General features: G+C 38.4%; 1 protein-coding gene across 1 annotated transcript in view; it reads left to right on the top strand.

Moving 5' to 3' along the window:
• Positions 1–22,675, top strand: part of EVC2 (EvC ciliary complex subunit 2) — a 78,415-nt gene that overhangs the window by 28,994 nt on the left and 26,746 nt on the right. The window contains exons 9-14 of the mRNA XM_067297254.1: positions 2,395–2,719; positions 7,129–7,368; positions 9,296–9,471; positions 16,756–16,915; positions 18,153–18,617; positions 21,710–21,910. Coding sequence (XP_067153355.1) covers positions 2,395–2,719; positions 7,129–7,368; positions 9,296–9,471; positions 16,756–16,915; positions 18,153–18,617; positions 21,710–21,910 — 1,567 coding nt within the window. The remainder of the gene's footprint in view (positions 1–2,394; positions 2,720–7,128; positions 7,369–9,295; positions 9,472–16,755; positions 16,916–18,152; positions 18,618–21,709; positions 21,911–22,675) is intronic.

The following is a 22,675-nucleotide window of genomic DNA, read 5'->3' as shown; positions in this document are numbered from 1 at the left end:
GCTTCTCCATTATGGAATGCTCGAAAATCAAGATGAGATGTTTCTTACAAAAGAAAGATACGCTTCAGTTAAGACAGAGCTACTGGACTTAAAGCAGGAATTAAAACAGAGAAGTAAATCCAGTAGCTAGTGTTTTACAAGATAATAATTCCCACAACCACCTGACAATCATTAATGTAATGTTACACCACAGAGTTCCCATTTTATTTTCTGAATCCTTCTTTATATTTCAGTGTATTTGCACAAAACTGATACACTCATCTTTTAAATTGTCATGAATAAACACCTTAGTCCTATCTGGCTGTATCAGCAGAAAGTCCTAAGATTTCTGCAAACAGAAAGGACTAAGATAGAAAATATGCATCTGTGCTGCCAATGTGGAGTGCTTCCTGTGGGTGCAGAGCGAGTAGGACTGTCCCCAGGCAGAGGGCTCACATCAGTGCTGTGGAGAACTTGAGAGTGGGCCATGTGGACGTAGCTGTGCCAGTCCTCCAACACCAGCCAAGACTGTTGTGTACCTGCAGGTGCCCTCTTGCAATATCCACCTGCACATAACACCGATAAGCTGGATTGCTGTATTATCTTGGGGATGTTATAGAAAATACAAGCTTTTAGAGGTTCTTTGCATTATTAAGAATGTTTCAGGCACAGAACGGGATTACATGGAGCTCAAAAGGGATCTGGTCTCCTACAGCAGTGACTCCTGCTCCAGCTTGGGGAGGGAGGGAGTTTTGCAGCTCCCTCCCTCCCTCACCAGAAGTTTGGAGGGAGCTTTAAGCTGAGGAGTTTGAGTTCAGCTCCAGTCAGCGCTTTCCCATGAAATGCGTGGTGCAAAGGTATCTTCAGGGTGACTTTTATGAGGAGCTAGAAACTTGTGAATGAGCAGGCACAGAGACCCGAGTGCTGGATAATTGCCAGGGAATCACTTCAAGTGTTGCACACCATGCATACAACCAGCCCGTTCCTGGGGAGCGGCGCATGGAGAACATGGGCTGGAGCCACTCTGCCCCTAGCCAGCCCTGGTTGGATCACCAGGACACGTGTTGTCTGACTGGGCATTGCCAGCGCGCTTCTGGGGTTTTGATAGGCAGCAGCAAAAATCTCTCTCTGCTTCTTTATGACTGACTAGCATACCTTAAATTAGTATCTCTTATATATTTTGAGAGTATTAGAGTTATGGTAAAAAAAAAAAAAAACCCTTAATCCCATGTCATTGATTTCTAAGTGGGCAAAATACCTCTCCTGTGTTTAACAGGGGCAATGATAATAATATTGCCAATTTTTTTTTTTAGTTAAACTTTATTTAGTTATATAAGGAAAAGAAAAACTGCTTGACAAAAAGGTGAGTTGTTTGTGGATTTGTACAGTTTGATATATAGCATTCTGAATACAGCATTATTCTAATATGTTGCAAATCTTCCCAACACCTTTGCTATGGCATTTGAAATTTCCAAGATTTGCCTACAGAACAAATCAAACTGATAATTTAGCTTAACTAAAAAAGAATGAATTTAAGTTGGATTTAAGATGTTGATGATGTGTATTGTAGGTCACAAAGAAATTATTGTATACTTCATCTGCACACAGAAGCATACAGTGTTATGTGTTCAGATATATTGGCATGCAGGGGCAAAAAATATCTAATTTTCCAATCCTGAATTGAGTACAGAATTGGCAAAACTACAGAATTTACAATAGATATGTACTGTATGAAATGAGAATAATTGTCCTTCCAATTAAATTAACTCTAATGATAAATGAGAATCTCTTCGTATGCAACATGACATATACTGCATTTTGTAAAAAGTCTTATATTTCTGTCTGGTTTTAACAGAGTTTGAGAAAAGAGATTCTATTTCATGAGAGTAGAGATACAACTATTTTAATTTGTTTGTATTAGCAAATATTTAAACAGTCTTTCCTCTTCCGTGTAGAGAAAGGAATATATCAGAGCAGAACACGAAGCAGTAATGCACTAGTATAGATGGGTCAGTGAGCTTAGAACTATTTTACAAAATCAGTGAAATTTATAGTCTATTCAGATATTCACTCCATCTGCAGTGTGCTTCTCACCAAAGTTGTTCTTTGTAGGATGCTTATGTTTGCCTTTGAACTGAGGGAAATTTTGAGTTCTAAAGAAAACCTTTTCCTTTTTCTGTCTAAAATGGAATGTAAGAATATTTGTATTTCATTGAAGTAACTGTGGTAGAAGTTGGCTCACTCTGCTTTTTAATGAATGATTATTTTCATGATTAGTAGGCTCATATGCTGTGATATTCCTGTGCTTCTTTGCCATTTGGTTTGACAGTGTTGAATGAATCTAGATATCCTTGGTTTATGGTAGAAATTTCCCATAGTCTGAGACTTCAGACAGTCCTGATTGCCTCTCCACAGCTTGGAGGTTGCCAGCCTGACTCGGGCAGATGCTGATTTGGAGGCATATCGAATGCAGATGTGTAAAGAAGTGATTGCTATGATGATGAAGAACATGGTTTTCAGTCACAGTCTCTTTCCTCATGTGGAGAAGAGGATGAGTTCAATTTTCAAAAAGCAGTTTCTTGCCATGGAAAAAGAGATTCAGGAAGAGTATGAAAGAAAGATGGTGGCTTTAACAGCTGAATGCAATCTGGAAACTAGGAAGAAAATGGAGGCTCAACGCCAAAAAGAAAGAGCTGCAAATGAGGAGGCTGAAGAATTAATGAAGAAAGTGAATGAGAAGGTAAATCTGGTATGAAATCAACATACTTTGCATGATATGTTGTTTTTGTATTGATGGTTTTTCTTTTAGAATATGATGGCTGAATATTCCTCTTAGAAGACTAAAGAGAAAAGCTGTACAATATTAAATGTGTTTGCAAGCTCAGATGTGATAATTTGTTATTAACAAGAAGCTATGTATTTTATTTTACCAGAAGAATGAAACTTTCTGAAGAGAATCTGTGACACCTGAAAGCAAAAGGTCATCCTTATCCTGAATATTTTGTATAGTCACACCATTGTGAAACAAGAACTGTTATTATTTATTATTTTGTACTGCAGTGGCCCTTAAAAACTCCAGTCAAAGACAGTGCAAACTTTTTTTGCACGTTCAGAGCAGGACAGCACTCTCTTCATCAGAATTCTTTCAGTCTAATTGAAAGGCTGCAATATATATTTTTTTGTGTTGAGGAAAATGAGAATATAAGCTCAACCAAGGGCTGATTTCTCCCAGAATGAGTGAAGACAAGAAGAACGATCTAGTAGATTCATGGCAGAGCAGGGAATGGACTCCTGCTGGAAGTATGCTCTGGACAGTAGTGAGATAAATTAACTGAAGGCAGAATGTAATTCTTTGTAAGCATAGCATCTCCCTTTAAGTAAAAGTTTAGTGCTTACATGTATGGCTTTCATTCAAAGATCTCTCTCTGAATGGTTAAGCATCACTGCCCAGGATTTCATAGGTGGTCACTAGCTGGAAGTGGAGTCTGGGTCATCTGACTGCCAGTGCATCCTCCCCTCTACAAACTCATGTTCCATTTGTCCATGTCGTTTTTCAAGTATATTGAATTTTTACAATAAAACTGATTGATTGATTTTTTCAAATTTTCATGTTATTTCATCTGTCTGGAAAGAATTCTGTTTAGATTTTGCATATTTCACCTCTGTAAACTTGTAAACGTAAAAGTCCCCAAATTAATGTTTCATGTTGGTCTAATTTGGTAACTTAGATTATAGGATGGCGCAGTTCATTATATAAGTGGCGCAGTTCATTATTTATCGGCGGGGCTTTGCTTCTGCAACACAAATGGATACGTGGGTATTGAATGCAACACTGCTGAGGTTCCAGCTGTCCATTTCATTTGGGTTATAGATACAAAACAGTTCATTGCAGGAATATATTCCTGTAGCCCAACATGTCTGTGTATGCTCTTTTGTAGACATTATTGAAGCTTTTGGCCTTCTGTAAAAAAAACAAAAACAAAACAACATGATCTCTTACAGTTTGCATACAATATACCTGAAATTGTTCCGGACTTTTATGACAATTCTGATAACAGTTTTGAGAAAATAATTATTTTGCTGAGGGTGTGACCCATCAAAGATACTATAGCATGCTGAGGCTGTCTGGAAGAATTGATTCATCAGACTGTCTTGTGGAGAAATTTGAGAGTACAAGACTATGTGAGCCAGCTGAAGTTCTTTGAGGTTTCCAGATGAATTTTAAATTGTGCCACCAGGGAACATTCAAATATCCATTGGTTAGGAACATCCTGAGTTAGGGGTGCTAGAAAATCAAAGGCCATTGGGAGGGAGTGAGACTTTTGGTCACTTTTTTAAGGATGAGGTGAATTACGCTCTGCAGAAGTCTTTCTCCTTCCATTGGTTATAGAAGGAGCCTAGACAGCTGTTAGACCAGAAGCTTAATATTTAAATAACTATGGTTGAGATATGTCCTACCCTTGCAGAGAGAGGGGCCTGGCTCAAGCTGGCTGTTTGCTCTCACTGAATATGCTCCAGGTCTCAGCCCAGCACTTCTGCTTTGTTACAAAATGCACTGGTACTTTTTCTGGTTTGTTTTAGAAATCCTAAATGATAGGAGTCAATGAAAGGATTAAGGTCAGCTCAGTTCTTGTCCTGCTCCATTTATTGTCTGCTTCTGTCCTGTTACTCTCATTCCTGTCCCCAACATTCTTGGTAGAAATTATGCTTTGTGAAAGAATAAAGCAAAAATCACTGGAATCTACGAAAAATGGGTTTTGTACTTCCCTGGAACATGGGTGAAAAGGACACGTTAGAGAAGTCACTTGAAGTACTCTGGAGTCATGAAATATGGGTGAAAGGAGAAGCAGCTGGTGTGGCAAGGTAGGCTGCAGTTAAGAAAGAAGGGTGGGTAGATGGTGTAATTCCTCCATCTAGCCTACTCTTTAACTGTATCTGAGAGTAAAACTCAGGAAAGTAGTTTTCAGAAATGTTCAGTATTGACCAAATTTGGATAGGAGAAGAATTAATTCCAGTTTAGTGCTTCTGAAAATCTCAACCTACAATGCTTTTGATTCCTCTTCTTTCAGAGAAGAGGAAGGTGTGTATTTTATTTCTGGCCTGTGTTGCTGGCTGAGGCATATTTCCCCAAGCAAACACGAGTAATTTCTCACTTGAATTCTGATGTGGGACTTAAGGGCTGCCCTCGCTGAGACCATTTCTTTTTTTTTCCTCTCTCTTTACGAGTCTGTGGTTTAATGTTTGCAGAAAAGGGACAAGGAAAATTATTTACTTGAACTTAATGATTGATTTTTATTTTTTTTTAACCAAATTATAGCTGCTGTTAAAGGGACATCTGTGAGTTGTATTGTTGTGAAAATTTCTGTCCCCTCACCCCCTCCAGCTTAACAGAGGCACTTAATATCCAAAACTATTTTCTAACAATAACTGGGGGGGAATTCAGGCGGTCCTGAAAGTGGCTGAAAGTCCTGACAGTGGCAAGTGTGTGTATGCATTTTTAAAAATCTGTCACTTGCATTTTAATTGAACTACTCCTTGGTAGTTTTTAAGGGTTCCTAAGCTGAATTGTGTGCCTCTCTCCTCATAGGTCATTTTATGCTCCTGTTGCTCTTCTCTGGACACATTTGTCAGCATTACTGTTGAAGAGCAGTACATAAAATTGAATAAATACTCAAATGCTTCACCACTGCAGCTATGTCTCCTAACCACGTTGTTTATCAAAATGGATTTATTCAACTCTAATAAAGATGGTTTTGGTCTTGTATGATTAAACAGTGCACTTGCCAGTCATTCTCTGAAGCTAGTAATGATGAGCAACAAAATTGCCAGTTTGTGATGGCAGAGCAAAACTTAAATGCAAAATTTACCATGTGTTCATATGATAAACACACTGCTTCTCTTACAGAAGAGTAATAATGATGATCTAATTAAATAAAAAAAACCAGTGTTTATATTAATCCTACATGGTCTCTTACGGTATTATAGGAGGAAGACAAGGGTATTGATATAATTTTTATTTCATGTTGATATTTGGTTGCCTCTTGTGCTCTGGTGGCATGTGGTGGTGCTGCTGTACCAGCTGCACAGAGCTCTCCTGGTGCAGTGCTCGCCCTTTGCTGGGAAATGCTTTAGTGTTATAGCAGCACAGCACTCGCCTTATCGGGTATTGCCTTCTCCAAGGGGTTGAGTATATATTTAATTTCACAGGTGGTGAGTCCCACATGGACATCGTTGTGGTTATTTGCTGTCCAGAAAATAATGCCCAAACCAGACTGTATATTCTCTGCCTTTTTGATTAATTTAGTGCTGCCTGCAATGTGCCTCTGTGGGAATGAGGGGTGGTGTGGGCAGTTTTCAGTGCAGAGGACAATTCTCCACAGATAAATAGTATGAAATTTAGAACAAGACCAGCATGTCTACTGTTAGGTGGCTCTGCTGGCATAAGAAGCCTTCTTTGCTCTGTAGGACATGTATGTTTTGATTTTAAAATGAGTTTATGCCATCTGAGATTAAAACTATGAATATTTAAGTCTTGCTGGAGAACTGTGAGAAAGTATTTCTTGCAAAGAAGCTTTTAAATTAATTGCCATTTAATTCTGTTCCAGTGTTGTAACTCTAAACTGATGCTCTTGGATTAATTTGTAGAAACCAGTAGATAAAGTAGGTCACTCTGATAGAAAGAACTTTTAAAGATTTGCAGTAGAATAGATTTTTCTAATTTATATTGTTTGAAAAATGTATGCTTATTGTTATTTCATTACCCTGATTTATATAACTATGTTCAGTTTTAATAAGATTTCAGAATTGATGAAGCCTAAGAAATACGTTTTGCTTATAGTCAGTTTGTGTTGAATCTCGTGCAGTTTTGTACAATTTATCTTAAAGAATGCTTCCTCAATTCTAAAAGCTTTCATTATGCCTTGGAAATGTTATCTGGATTATAGATTGAATGTTGTACAACCCTCTTCATTATGAACAGATGAAAAACATGGAAAACGTACATTGACTTAGCATTAGAGTTCATTCAAACCTGAAATGACAGTAATCAGAGTATGCATAGAATATATATGAGCTAGAAACATTGATACTTTAAAATATGTTGAATACTGAGAATCACTTCAGATTTATTAATTTCTCTCATCTCTGCAGCCAGCTGTAGAATACAGAAGTCTTCTGGATAGACTTCACAGGCTGGAGCAGGACCACTTGAAGAGGTTTCTTCTGGTAAAGCAGGAGGAATATTTTGCAAAGGCTTGTAGACAACTGGCTATTTCCAGGAGAAAAGAGCTGCATAACATCTTTTTTACACAGATAACAAATGCCATTTTCAAGGGAGAACTGAAGTTAGAAGCAGCTAAAATACTAGTGCAAGATTACTCTAAAATACAGGTAATAGGATAATAATTCCATTCCTAACCTAATGACAGAGTACAAACCCACAGTAATTTTTGGGAAATGTTTCAGGAAATGTCTGCGCTCATAGGCCTAAAAGATATTATCCCTGTTTTATCACTTTTATAACTAATTTTCACAGGAACAATTTAAAAAAAGTATAACCTCATCATTATGCACATTTAGACTTCTAAACAACTGTGTGTTAATGCACCTGCACAACTTTCTTCTACAATGATAAGAGTTAAATGTTTTTGCCACAGCATTATGTGCTTGATGCTGCCTTTTATATTCATGGGTAATATTTCCAAAGCACCCAAGTGCTAAAAGCTTGTCTTTGCTGCTCAGAGAAGATAAGAGTAAGAGCTCATTGCATCATGCAGCAGAAGCAGTCTAAAACAATGTCTACACTGTGCAGTAGGAGGCTGTGATTTAGAAATCCCCAATTTTGACGTGAATATTTTGGTATGCCTGTACCCCTTGGAGCTCTGCAGAGGCTAGCCTCGCTCCTGAAAGCTCTGTTGGTGCAGCTCTGCCCCGGAGCCCGTCCCTGCAGCATGCTCAAAGAGCAGATCTGTGCTCATGCAGCAAACTTCTGGTTCCAGATCTACCGTGGCTGGTGTTAATGGAGACCTCAGCATGCTATAGAAATGCCAAAGTGCATTTTCAAAAGTAATTTAGGCCGTGTAAAGGGACGGAGGCAACATACAGACATTTTCAAAACATGCTAGGCATCAACTGCTTTTCCACACTTCAGAAAGTGTACTGAGCCCCCCAGTCCAAATCTGTGGATTACTGAAATTGTGATACATCCAAAGTGCTATTGCTTTGTATTTTAAGGGGTTGAATATTTCCAGCTTACATGGTGGGGAATGCTGAGGAAGAGTACGGTCAGGACTTCAGTTTTGTTTCTAGTTACATTTTAAGCCTCTTGCAACACAGTAGTTTGTGTTGTTTCCTAGAGCGGGGTTTTGTTTGGTGTGTGTTGGAAGCTAGTGTTCTGGATTTCAAAAATTTTGGGGATTGTTATTCTGGCTGCTTCTTGAAGAAAAGCATGTGATTGTTGCTTTTTTTTTTTGTATTGTTGTCATGTGTCAAAAGGGTAACAAGTTGAAGTTACAAAGCAATGTTTGGAAAGTAGGTGTCAAAACTTTCTATTTCCTTTGCAAGACCCACTCCTAAAGCCAGATTCACTGTCAAATCTCAGTACTGAAGAGCCCCATGTGGGCCATTAACAGATGTAGGCGCAGCATACACTTGTGCAAAAGACTGCTGAGCACACAGGGAAAAATAGGGCGCACGTGAAAGAAGCGTTGGGGATATTTTGGCTGCTTAGACATGGGCCACCTAAGTAGCTGACTTTGTCTTGGTCACCTGCCTCTAGCAGAGTGTCTGCTACTGACCGTCCTGAGCCCATCTCCGGTCTCTACCAGATCAACTTCTTAGTTATCTCAACCCTTCCTGACTTTGCTTGCTTACCTGCTTTCTTAGGTGTATACTATCCCCACACTCTCAGTAGGAAAATGCCTAACTTGAAACTAAAAAATTCCACCTTTTAGTAGATCACCTAGAGGTCAAGCTCAGCCCAGCATTCCTAAATTACTTTAAAATCCTGCCAGCAGAGCCTGAAACTGGGATACGCTCACGCATAGGCAGTCTGATTAGTTAGGAGAGTATGCATGGACACTGAGGCCTAAGTACTCATGCCAAAAGCTGAAAATATTATTTTGTTTTATTGAAATAATGGTATTAGTTGACATGATCATTAGATTTAAGTTAATATAAACTCATTGTTTTTCGTTTGTAAGAGCTGTTTAACTTTGCCTTATTAGTATACAAATTTGGTCTAACTGCTACTCACAGGTGATAGTTGAATTTAACATTACATCTTATTAGATATATTTATTCGTATTCTTTCCTGTAGGGAGACGCTGAAGAGCTAATGGATTTTTTGCAAGCCAGCAAGAAATATCATCTGAACAGAAGATTTGCTTACAGAGAATATCTTATAAGTAAGATACAGTTATGGGATTCTCGAGCCTCTGCTCTTATAAATGCAGCAGCAAGCCAGATATCAAGTCTCATTAATAAGATGGAAAGGCAAGTATCTCAGCTGTTTCTGGTGGCTGTATTGCTACATTATCTGAATGACAATAGAGTAGTCTTCAAAAGTCTTTTTGTCTATGTTACCTAGCAGGAATAACATGTAAAATATATTTGTTATTTTTTATATTAATTCTAATAGAATATTTTGTAATGATGGCTGTATTATTTAGTATTTCAGCAGATGTGCTTTGTGTCTGTGCCCACTTTGTACAGCGCATAGGTGAATTGTTGGGAACATGTATAGATATCTGTTATTAATTCTGACTTCAGTGGGAACCACAGTCATCTAAGAGTCCAGGTGTCTTTATACCTCTATTCCTCATGTAAATAGTCCTCAGTCATGTGAAAAGTCATACAAAGTCAGTGGGAATACATACCAGTAAAGGTCATGCATCTGGGTTCTTTATGCATGAATATCTGGTCTTAGCAGGAAAGATGATTTAGCAGTTGAACATGTTTGTGAGAAGCTGGATGTACAATCTCAAGCTGGAATGCAAAACACTTTCTAAGGAAACTGTATATCCCCAGTTGACTAAGTTTATAAATAATGTGACTGGGGAGGATCTTGACTAGCAGAGAAGACACCTGTTGCAGGGAATATTTAAAAGCAAAAGTTGAATGAAGTAAAAAGCAGACCTGGAAATGGACTGTTTTTACACACTCATTTAACTAATTTGGGAAATCTTACAGGATCCAGGCTGATTTAAGTTCTGCATGTGGGGATGCTTGTAGAAATGCTCATAGACAAGATGGAAAGAGAGAAGTGGTGACTTGCTGGAGATTTAGGTGGCGAAACGGAGCACTGAGAGAGAACTTGGCTGCCACCCAGAGGACTGTGGCATCTCCTACTCTGGCATACGGAGAAATTATTGAGGAGCATGCCAGAAGAGCAGAATATGTTGGTGGTCAGGAAAGGAAGTTACCACTGTTACCGTTGTTCCTGTGCTTATATCTTTATTTATATATTTTAGACATTTATATTGGTACCAGTCACTGGCAACAGTGAGAGATAGCACTGTATAAATATACAGTCTTTACATTGTTTTTTTTCCTTTCATGATGTTGGCTTAAATTGAAAGTAATATAATTTAACAAAGCAGGAAGCCTGATAAGAGCTACCAAAGACTGCATCTGTTGTATCTCTTGACATGATAAACTAACTTGCCTGATTCGTGTAACCTTCGCTTCCTCTTCTTCTTGATTATCCTATTTGCCTCCTCCTTACTGGAATCATCCCCTAACTTTAGTCTCAAGATCTGTGGATCACAGACTGAGTCTTCCAACATGCCTGCTCTGCCTTGCATACATTGCTAAAGTCTGCAGCAGCGTGACTCAAAGACAAAAATAAATCTTTTTGGCATAGGAGATATAATGCAATTCAGACAACTTCCACCAGGAGTTCCCTGTTATGGAAAATCAGGCTCACTGGCCTCCATAACAGGGTCCTACCCTAGGTTCCTGCTGAGGCAGAAGTTCGAAGTCAGACTGAAGAAAAATAAAATTTAATGATACACGTGCGGTAATTACAGCTCGAGCTGGGTGCCTCCAAAGAGGGACCCCGAACAAAGAAATCCCTGGGCAATTATACCCTTACAATCTAAATTCCCCACCCCTTAAGCGATAGTTTGGACCAATAGTAATAGTTAGGTCTGGGTTCTTCCCCTTCTTCCTTGGGCCCCTCCATTGTCTCTAGGCAGGCTGCTGCTTATCTTCAAGGTTGGCTACTCCTGCTGTCAGTGTAACTTCTTTATTCCTCCAGCTTGAACCTGCTCTGGGGCCCCCCTTTTACTTATCTAAGTAAAAGTTCACAGCAAGTTCACAGCCTGAGGCCTAAGGCTTCAGCAAATTTAGCTACTAATGCTAAGCAAGTTATGCTAAGCAATTAATTCTAGACAGCTTCAGTTCAATATTCTCTAACATCCCTTCCATCAGTTCACATCTCTTTGGAATCAGATTATAAGAAATATTCTGAGATGTTTTTGCAGATGTTGTGGTTATGTGAAAATCCTTCACAAAGAAATCTCATCAGTATGGTCCCTGTGCATCCATTGCTGCAAATCATTGCAGTGAACAGCTGAGGTTTCTCAAGCTGAAAAAATAGCTTGAGTTTGTTGTTTAATGCCTGTCATTGCATTTAACAGTTGCAGAGCAGATCAACCACAAAACAGAGAGAAAACTTCAAGTATTAGAAATCCAAGACTTTGTGCATCTCATCCCAAAAGGTGTATTATAGTAAGATAGTTGCTTGTACCAAAAAAAAACCCCACCCAAAACAGCAAAGAAATCCCTGCAAGCATCATTACCAATATCAAAAAGTAAATCCTCCAGCACTCCCCTCTCAAACTTTTCTGAGTATGCAGTGGCTATAGTATTCAGTGGACAAAGGAAAAGCATCCATAGCTGGAGAGAAGTTAGTGCAAGAGAAATCGCCTCTGACTTTCTGGGAGTAGACCTAGTTCTCATACCTAAAGCCACAAAGAAACGTAAAGGCAGATTTAGTAGGGAGTAAAACTAAGGGAAACCACCCCCTATCTCCCTTTCCCAGCCACTGCAGCATGGTGCAGAGCAAACACTAGACTGCAAAGTACCCTTCCCTCTTTCTCACCCACAGTCATATCATGGCTGCATCCAAAGGAATTTTCCTCTGCCTAGAAAACTGAGTATCTGGAAAGCTAGGTATTTTTGTATGCTTTACATTTTTTGGAAGGCAGGAGAATTGATGGACCAGCTTGTGTATAGAACGAACAGTGATTGAATAAGATCTGCTACAGATCAAGGTAACTTCAAAATGTAGTTAATTGTTTACATATGTGGAATTTTCCTGTAACTTTCCACACCTTCTGGGGCTTGTACTTCCTTCAGGGAAATTTTTACCAAACTGTTACATTATTATTCATTCTTTAGATGATGAGGTTATAAAACTCTGGAATGTACTCTTTCAGATTATTCACTAGTCTTTTTGCTGCAGGCAAACTGAAATATCCTAGTCTAAACCTAGAGGAAGTTATAAGCCATAATAGGTGGACTTGAATTTCAATTTTTTATTATAAAGTGATTTAGGGAATATTTACAGATTGGAGCCTTAAAATTTGAGCAGCAAGAGAAGTCTGATCCTATTCTATCCATAATCTGTTGATTTTTCAAGTTAGCATTGAATCTGCTCATGTAAATATAGTTACAGATCTTTTTTAATGTATTGTTTCTAGTTTTGATAATGTTTGATAATGAGAAAAGGTGTGGATTAGATATATCACAGATAAAAAGATTCAGGAACACATAAACCAGCACATATATGATGAGGGCAGAGGACTTTCAGAAATGTAGTTTAATAGGATTTTTAAAATTTATCAGATAGGAAGGCAATTTCAAATTAACGTGGAAAAGATTCTGTGTTGTCAGATATAAGGAGCTTCTTGCTTATGAAAAGCAAAATCAAACCAAATAATTCTTGGGTGGTAGTGAACGTTTTAAATGAAATAGAGCAGCCAGAGTTTTCAAGCTGGGCTTTCCGAAGATTTATTTAAATAAAATGTCCCATTTGTCAGAGCTGGCTGTGGGTATTCAGTGCCTTTTGGAAATCAAATCCAGTCTGCAGTGCCAAAATGCAGGAAAACAAGTTTAAAAATATAACCCATAATGATAGTTTTCTAGTTGTCTATAGCTAGGCTGTTTATCTTTTCCCTTGAAGAAAAGCGTGGTGAATAAATGGGCAGAAAGGCAGTACTTGAGGCAGTATTTATCCAAGTGTTGGTCTGGTAATGCTGATGAGTCCTGGGTACCCGCAGAAGCAGTGGGGTTCTTGGCATTCTGGAACTAGGGCAGCTGTAATGCCTTGCCTTGTTCTGCTACCACTATCTGCTCTTTCACACCAAGTTTCCTTCCTTCTCTGACTTCTTAAATCCAGTTTTGCTAATCCATTAGGTGTAAAGAACTCAACATCCTTTATAAATCTCTCCCAAAATTTCAATTTTTATAAGATCTCAAGTATTTCTTTTGAACTGTGTTTTTAAAGTAGGCAGTTGATCATCTTTGATCTAGAAGATCAAAGCAAAACATCTTTTATTGGTCTCTCACTTCATTATTCTGAATATTCTCCATGTATGTGGACCTTGTTATAACCAAAGTAGTTTTCTGAACAGTCGTGCTGGACCTTTCAGGGAGCAGGTATTGTTAAGCTAATGCCTCCGGTAGTACTGCATCAATATAATGCTTTCTAATAATCTCTTACAACCTGTTCTTATCGTGTCACCTGCCTATGTAATTAATAACCTTGAATTATTTCTGCAAGATTATATCTACAAGATGCCAGTTCAATGGGGTGAAATCCTGAAATATCTGAGGTGCGGTAATGTGGGCATCATCTTGCAGACTATCTCTGTATAGTCTCTCTTATGATTCAGCTTCCCCATGTGTCCAGATCGGTGCAACTTTTCTACTTTGTGTCTGTCTTATGTTTCAATGACAACCCTCTCCCCTCCCTTCTCTCGCCTTCCCAAACACTCTTGCTTTGCTGAGGTCCAACCCTCCTCTTCCTGAACCACTTCACACCCTCATTTTTTGTCCCTTAGACAGTTCTCTATTGCATCAAAAACTTCTGCTTACTTGTGCCCTTTCTGGCCTGTTTTCTCCTAAACTGGTGAGCTTTTGTTCATTACAGAGAATTCAAGGTCATTACAGAGAAGTCTAATTGATCTACGATACCATCTGCTGTTGGCCGCATATTTCACCTTTGTATCTTCCATGAGGCCCACAGCATTTGGGAGGATCTCCCTGTAAACATCCTTATCGTTACTTCTATGTCCTCCTTGTTCAAAGGCATTAAACATATGCCTACACATTTCTTCGTCAATTAGATGTCTGGTATGCTGAGACCACGCAGTTTGTCATACAGTCTGTACTGTCTCACTGTTCTCCTCATCTCTCCTTTTATTTTGTATTTCAGTTCATAGTCCTTTGGGAACAGGATATCTTTTCATTTTAATAGAGTAGTTGTTTTTATACTGTATTTATATGAAGCCAGAAATGTACGTCTCTTGATATAATTGAACCTTCAAGGTATTAACGTAATGCTCCTAAACATAAGTCACCGTGCAAACTCCCATAGACTTCTGTGGGGCTAGGATTTCACCCATTATTTTTGTTATATGGGTTTTCTAGGTTGATAGATGGGTTTTATAGTACTGCATCACCTACAGTTTGAGCTGTGGGCACATTAGATGCCCAAATAAATCAACATCCTGAAACTAAAATAATGTGGACTTGTCTTTATCCTAGGTATAGATTGGTGTATATATCATCTTCCAGTCACTTGTATGTTGCGTGGCTTTTCCTAAATATTTCATTTGCTGGATGGTTCCAGCACATCCATCTTTTCCTATTGCAGCCCATTTCACTGCTCTAGACAGGAATTTTAATTGGATGCAGTGAGCCTGGGTTTATTTTCCCCAATAAAAGATAGGCTGAAGGTGTTAAAAGTAATATGTTGGTTATTATCTTGCCTCACTTCCTTACTCTAATAAATCTACCCTTAATACACTAATATTTAGCCTTGAGTTTGTACAAAAAGGAGGCCTAGACTTAAAGTTACCAAACATGGAATGGAAACTTGATGTTGTTGAGTCCATTATTGGTTTTTTGGACATATCACTGAAATTTATTGTGGTTTGCTTTCAGGGCTAAAAACACTTGGGCAGAAGGTCAGAGTGACACTTGGTGGATTGCTCTCAAGGTGCCTCCCTACGGACAATTAAAAAAAATAGGATGGGTAGACCTTGGAAGAGCTCTGGTAAAAGGAGGCTCTCTGGTAGATACAAATGTATGATAAAGCAAATCCGAGTTTCTTTCCAGCACATTCAGGACATAGGGGGGATGATGCTTCATGACTTGCTCAGATGCCTGTAGATGCTTGAACAATAGATGGAGAGACATGAAGTGTGGAAGCTGTCCACCACAGCAACAATGCAATGGCTGCCTCTTCTGTTTTATTTCTTTCAGCTTGTATTTCGAGGATTTTACTTGAAGAAAGCTGTGACAGTATCAACAAATCCTAGTAACATTTCTGATGAGACTCTGTCCTTTTTGGAGAAGGGCCTGATAACAGATTACAACATTTAGCCCCCAGTCACACTTACGAATTTTGCCAGTTATACTATTGGAATGGGTACATGGAAGCTCAACATATTAATAGGTGTTGATTTTCAGAGATTTTGAAAAATTCATTTGACTTCAGTCTCTGTGTGTAATGTTCATTTCTTCTGAAAAACAGGATTTGAAAAGTAATTCAGAAAGTGTTTGGACAACTTCCAGATTCAGGTTAGGGATTGGTGCTTTCTGCCCAAAATTCCATTTTGACCTTTTCAGTTGCACATTTTGGAAGTCCACTGAGCTTAATATTAGAAATTATAACTTAAAAATGCCCAACAGCGTAATCTGACTGAATTAAGATGTTCTTTTATTCTTCTGTTGTCCAAGAAAGATTTGGGGAATTTCTGGTGTAAATAGAACAGCCGGCAATTTTTGAAATTCAGTACAAGTTTGTGGAGAGGAAGATTTTTCTGTCTATCACAGATGTGATTGGGATCTTGCTTACTCTTTGAAGTTAAGTACTATAGCAGCTGGAGATTGTGGTCTTAAACTTCAATATGAAGCAAACTGTGTGCTTAAGAATGAGAATTTGCTCTATTAGATTATTGTATTTCTCTATTAGTTTGAAATCCTTATAATTTTTCTGACGATTTAAATTTAATAGGAAATGTGACTATAAATCTCTTCATGGATGTGATTGGTTTATACCTTTAAAATCATTATTAAGTGTTTTTATTTGATTAAATTACATCCTTAAAAGAGAAAATCATTGCTAATGAGGAGATGGAGTTATAAAAGGCATCTAGAATTGCATTCTGGTGGCAGTAAATGAAAAATGTAAATATTATGAATAATATATAAAGTTTAAAATGTCTTATTTGAATATTGCATACATTAGTAACTGATAAATAGTTGGTTTTGCATTTGCCTTCTCTTCCTTCCTTCTCCCCATTCTTTCTTCATACATCTTCACTCTACCTTGCAAACTGCCTCAGTTATGGACTCATCTCAGAGATTAAGATTATCCTTCTGTTATCCAACTGCTTGTTTGAGTCTCCACGGGTATTACTGCAATAGAAACAAAGATCATTCTGTGTGGCTGCTTAGTTGAGCCTTATTATGGTACTAATTGGCTCAAATATCCTCTTGTTCTTAACAATTTGGGGTAACAGATTTTAAACACTGTTATTACAGGGCAGGTCATCTGTCTGAAAGTCATTTGGGAATGCTGCTGGACCAAGCTCAGGCTGAAATTAATTCTGTTAAACAGAAATTTGATCATGATTTAAAAAAAGAAAAGCAAAAGCTTCACCAGAAACACATTATCAAGCGAAGGCGAGAAATATTGCAAAAGGTAATTATTTTCAGCGTATTTATTGTCACGGTGCTTATGAAGCAAAAACTGAATGAAAGATAAAGTGTAGTTTTTATATGATGGTGTTTAACATTGCCAGGAGCACATATGAAAGTAAGTGTCCATTGTTTTTAGCTGTGTACCGCAATGTACTGTCTTAATTAGGTGTGATTAGTCACTGTTCTTTTAGAAAAACCTACAAGAAAGTCATATTACTGGAGAAAATCGTGACACCCATATACTTAAAGTATGTTAAAGTCTCCTGCTCGAGGGGATTATGACTAGCACCTCTGATGTAGGAAAGGACAAAAGACAGGTTGAGGCTCTCCTCATTGAGGTAGATGGCACAGATCTGTGACAGTTGTCGTTTCTATAGTTTCCCCATCTGCATGGGACTTAAATGACTTTCACAGCACAGTTAAAATTCCCTTATGGTAATTACAAGATAAAAAGTTTAAAAGATGCTGTACTTGTGGTTGGTTTTGGTAGGATTCATCCCTCCTAACTTCAGCTGTCTAAAATTCAAAGCTAACTGTAAGAGCTGCAAGTAGTGATCGTCTCATGATGGGAGATGAATTGCAGGTGATCCCACGTAACTAGGAGAGAATTATTATCCAAAGGTCCCTTTCTTTCTCTGTTGACTGCCTAAAGAATGTAAAAAAAACCCCTACCTTGGATTAATTTTTTTTTTTTTTTTGATGATCAAAGTTAGGTGAGATTAAGTTTACCTTTAGCAGGATATGTGTTCAGTATTTCCTGGCTGCTCTTTAATAGGCAGCTCTTCAATGCTGCAGGAAGAGAGATCAGGTATAAAGAAAGATGGAGACTTCATTCATTGCCTTTATTCTCAGTATAGGTTGCTTTGGTTTAGCTTTCAGAGAAATTGCTACATGCTGTAAGAAAGAAAATATCCAAACAACTTTTTTTCTTCCTGCATTGGTATTTTTTGACCCAGATTCGCTTGCAGAGTCTTGCCAGATTGTTGCATTTTAGACAGTTGGGATTAAGTCAGACCACAAAATCATACATTATTTAGCCCTTCTCTCTAATAATAATCTGAATTAATCTGCCTGCTAGACACACAGAAAGCCATCACACTGAGTGCTAAATAAGTCTCTGAACATTGAAAAACAAAAATTCAAAAATTTTCTTTGCTAGGAGATACATTTTTAAAGAGCTGGAATTTGAGAGAGGTTCCTTATCTTTACCTTGCTTCTTTTTTTGGCAAATGAATCAGCAGAAAGAACATCGAAAGGAGCAGCTGTCAGTAGGAGACACCTTCAAAACAACTCAGGAGGTCAGTCACTACATCAGCCACTGGAAAAATCTTCTGAGTGATCACGCTGTTGAAGTTGAAGAACTTATTGAGAAACTTGATAATGAAGCCAGTGAAGAGCTCAGAGAGCTTATATTTAGTCTAACAGAGAAAACCATTGAGGAGCTTAAACATGTTCAGTATGGAGTATTCGTGCAAGAACTGTTAAAGCTCAATGTGTTGAAGATGTTCCTGCTAGAAGTTGTGGAGGAGCATAAAAAGGAGATCATTGTTAAACGTGAACAACTAGAAAGAGAAGAACATGACAAGAGCGCGGCCATTGAAGAATTGCTTCCCCTCACCAGGCAAAACCTAAGCCAAGAACTGGAAAAGAGTCTTTCAGAACAAAAAAAATTAAGGACCTGGGAACAATTAGTATTCATGCAAGTATATCTCCATTCCCTTTTCTTAGTTACGCTTGTAAGTAGAGATCAGCTAGCAGTTTTAACACTTATAAGTAGAGATCAGCTGGGAGTTTTAACACCTGTCTGGATAAAATTCTTAATGATCAGTTCTCTGCTGTATACTTTGGAAGTGATTTTTCACAAGCGCTCAGCCCCTGCAGAGGCAGCAGGGTGAGCTGACACTCGTAACGCGTCAGTGGCATTTCCAGGAAACTGCTTTTAAAACTGAGAGGGTGGAGTGGTATCTTAATACTTCTGTTCGCTGTGTGTCAGGTTTCGCTTGCATATCTTGCATTTTTATTCTCAGTCCGTTCTCAGAGGTCCAGTACTTCAGAAATGTCATTTAGTACGTCAGGCCGAATTCCTTCCAGCCACCAGTCAAGCTTTACTCATCAAATGCTCATTTAATGCTCTTCAACAGTACTTCCATAAATTTACCATACTTCATAAATTTGCAGCACGGTAGCATACCTTTCCAGTTCTTGGACTGCAGTTACCAGACCTGGCCATTTTGGCCAGCTGATGATGTGCCCTGGCACTGAGGGTCCGGGGCCAGCAAGGAGTCCCGGCACGCAGCGTCAGGGATGTTGCAGAGCGGCTTGCTCTCCCTGGCTGCACCTTTGGGCCATCGCTGCCTGCTGTGACGTGACCTGTGCGAGGCAGGGGAGGAAGGTTTGCTGCTGTTGAGAGACCCTGAGTGGGGCAGGACCACGACTGCAGATGAGAGTCTGCATGCATGGTGCTGCACAGATCAGATAACAGGATCCTGGAGAGGTTTGCACAGGTTTTCAGCATTTTCTTAGCTTTCTTGTACATTTTTGACTAGCCGTTGTGCTACCTGTGTAGGACAACACCAGCACTGTATCTCCTATATAATGTTTATTTAATAAGAGACATTGTAAGAAACATGGGAACATGAGAATATAGGCTGCTATCAAAATTGCAACTTTAGGAGATGTAACTGGAACAGACAATCCCATGTTAGGCAGTTTTCCTCTGGAAAAAACATATTAGGTATGAGAAATAGAAGAGGAAAAAAAAGCATTAGTTAAGGTTTCTCCTTCATACCTCATCTTTAAAGAGAAACAGGTTTTTTGCCTGGGCAGTTTTGTCCAGAGATCATCTTTATAAGTTTGCCTGCTGCGCAGTATAAAACCACATAAAGATATACATACATACATACATTCACAAATATATACACACACACGCGTGCGCGCACACACACACACACACACACACAAAGAGATATTGCCCAATATGGCTTTGTTAGAAAAGTCTGTTTGTGTATTCTTTTGGTTCTAATTTCATTGACTTAAGTATTTTATTCAACATTTTAAATATTTTTCTGTAAGATGTATCTTCTAACTTGTCTTATTATCTCTGAATATATTGTGAGAACGATCCCACACAAACAGGGAGGTAGATTATGTGACCCAACAGGTCTTTCCTATTTCTGACTTAAGATTCCATGATAACTGTGTTCCAGTCTGCAGTGCTACCTGTTATATTTGTTAGATACTATCTTTATTTACAGCAACAGTAAGCTGCTTACTTTTTCCAGTGAAACACTGGAGAATACATATAAAGAATACATTTGCATAGCAGTTCTGTTTAAAAAAAAAAAAAAAGCCCCTTAAAACCTGTCAATATCTCCACCGTCTGTCAGTTTTGATATTTCGATCACAGATGCCAGCTTTTAGCCTTTGCACTCTTATCTGCTGTTTTTCACAAAGAATTATTTTGAATGATAGCATTTCACTTTTGTTGCTCATTGAAGACACTATGAGTTGGTCCAGAATTGCCATGAAGAGCATTGATGCTTAAGGACCTTTTTAAATATGGATATGACAAAACCATGACTTGCAGTCTTTTTTTATACTATGGGTTTTCTTCTAATAAAAGTCTAAGACAGCATGTGAAGCAGTAAGTATACTGCAAATGCTTGTTTGGATAATACTGCCTTAAATAAGTTGTTGGAGAGAAAAACTTCATAAGTATTAAAGTTTTAATTTAAGGGCTAACTGTACGTTGCTGAATAAGTAAACAGAAAGAAGGATTTTTAGAACCAGAAACACACTAGTGAAAAGATGAGGTTCTATAGGACTGTGATGTATTGAATTAAAGCATCGTTCTAAATGCAAGGTACAACATAATATGCTTTTTAAAGGAAAACTACTCTTTATTCAATATACTGTTCATTCTTTAAATGCAAAGACCTTTTGGGGAGATTTTGAGAAAAAGATTCTGAAGGAAAATTAGGCTATTTTTATGAAATAGTCTTAAAGAAATATTTCAGTCATGAGATGATAGATAAAGGTAGTCTAAGGTAGGCACAACTGGAAGATGAATTTAGGCTTTAGCATCCTTTTTTTTTTTTAAGTCAGCTTCAGCTTGACCTGAGGAGCAGTTTTGCAGACTTCCACATGGAGAATTTTGCTTCTACCAAGTAAGAATTTTTGGGTGATTCAAACTGCTGCTAAAATATAACCCATGTTGTTGGGACAACTAGAAGCTTTATTACAATGGCTGCACTCAAACTTTTGTGACCTGGTGATGGAATAGACAACATGTAGGAGTTTATAATGAAGAGGTACCTTATTTTTTCCCTCCCTTCTACAGGAAATATATTTAACAGTGGCTGTTAAATAATGCTGGGAAGCAGCACAGGGAGGCTTTAAGGGAAGCCTTTTTGTTGATTTGAGCCCTGACGTTCAGGGTTTGTATGGTGTCTGAAGTGGTGGAAGGGTTCTGTGCACAGGCAATATCTGTGTGTTCGTTGATTATGCTTGAAATGTTAAGATTTTTAATTTATTTATTTAATTATAATCTGTTTCCTCTTGACCATGCAGTTTTACAGGTCAGGAGTTTCTGTATATAAAATTGAAGGCATCCTCAAGGACATATTGAATCTGTTAAACAACTGAATCCTATGTGGAAATATTTATCTGATGAATGAATAAGACAGGAAGGGATTATCATTGTCATGATCAATATTTTTGTGCGTGTCTTTTTAGTTCTATATAAATTTTCCTGAATCACAGAACAGTGCATGTTTCTTGTTTTTTTAACAGGCAGCTGCTAAGTTTACCCCTTTCATTATCCGAAGAGGAATTGTTTAAAATAAGGCAGGAGTTCCACTGTTGCTTTTCCCAAATGGATGGCAGCTTGGCTCTGCCCAAAATAAGAGCAAGAACTTTGCTTCAGGCTTTCGAGTCGGCGTGGAGGGAAGCAGAGCTGCTGAAAGTGGACCAGCGTTTAGCAATGCCCAGCAAACAGGTGGGATCAGTGTGGGAATGTGCTGCACTTCCGTAAACGTATCCGCAGGGTGTTGGCCTCATCCGCAGGCACAGGTCCATGGCTGCTCATCTAGGTGTGACAGCAGTGCATGCTTCTCCCGTCAGTGTGGATCTGTGGACCTTAAACAGGCAGCCTGGGCAGTGGTGAATAAACATGTTTCCTTCACGCACTCCTCCATATTTTTGTTGCTCGCTGTCCTGCAGCTTTCCCAAGATGAAGGCATAGGCATAAAGAAACAAATGGGTGTCCAACAGGGGCTGCATCTCTGAAGAGAGCCCCTTGAAAGGTCAATAACTGGTGCAGTGTTAAGGGACAAGTTTGATCCTTTCCATCCCAAACTGAGATTTCTCTGATCACCCACGCACATTACTAAATTGAAATAATTTACGTGTGGGACTTTATCAAGTAAGGAGATATTTGGATGTTTTTTGGGGGGAATGTCCTACGCTCTCTTGTCTGTTTAGAAAAGCAAAATTCCTGAATACCTGACCCTTCTTGGCAATAATTTGGGCATGATTTATGATTCTTCTTTCCAAAAGAACCAGGCATATAGAGTGGTGGTTTTTTTGTTTGTTTATTTGTTTTTAAAGCCTAAATAAAGAGAAGATCAGGCATACTTGCTCAGAGAGACTTTCCCAACAGGAAGTCTGTCTGTCTATCAAATCTAGAAATTCACCTTTCTGGCTTTTTTTTAGAATTATGTGAAGGGTGTTTAATTCTTCAGTGAAGAGTAGAACCTGTGGA

The sequence above is a fragment of the Apteryx mantelli genome, chromosome 5 (genome assembly GCF_036417845.1).
Source record: "Apteryx mantelli isolate bAptMan1 chromosome 5, bAptMan1.hap1, whole genome shotgun sequence".
Lineage (NCBI taxonomy): Eukaryota > Metazoa > Chordata > Aves > Apterygiformes > Apterygidae > Apteryx > Apteryx mantelli.
The sequence above is the reverse complement of the archived record's forward strand: the minus strand, read 5'-3'. Positions and strand labels throughout refer to the sequence as shown.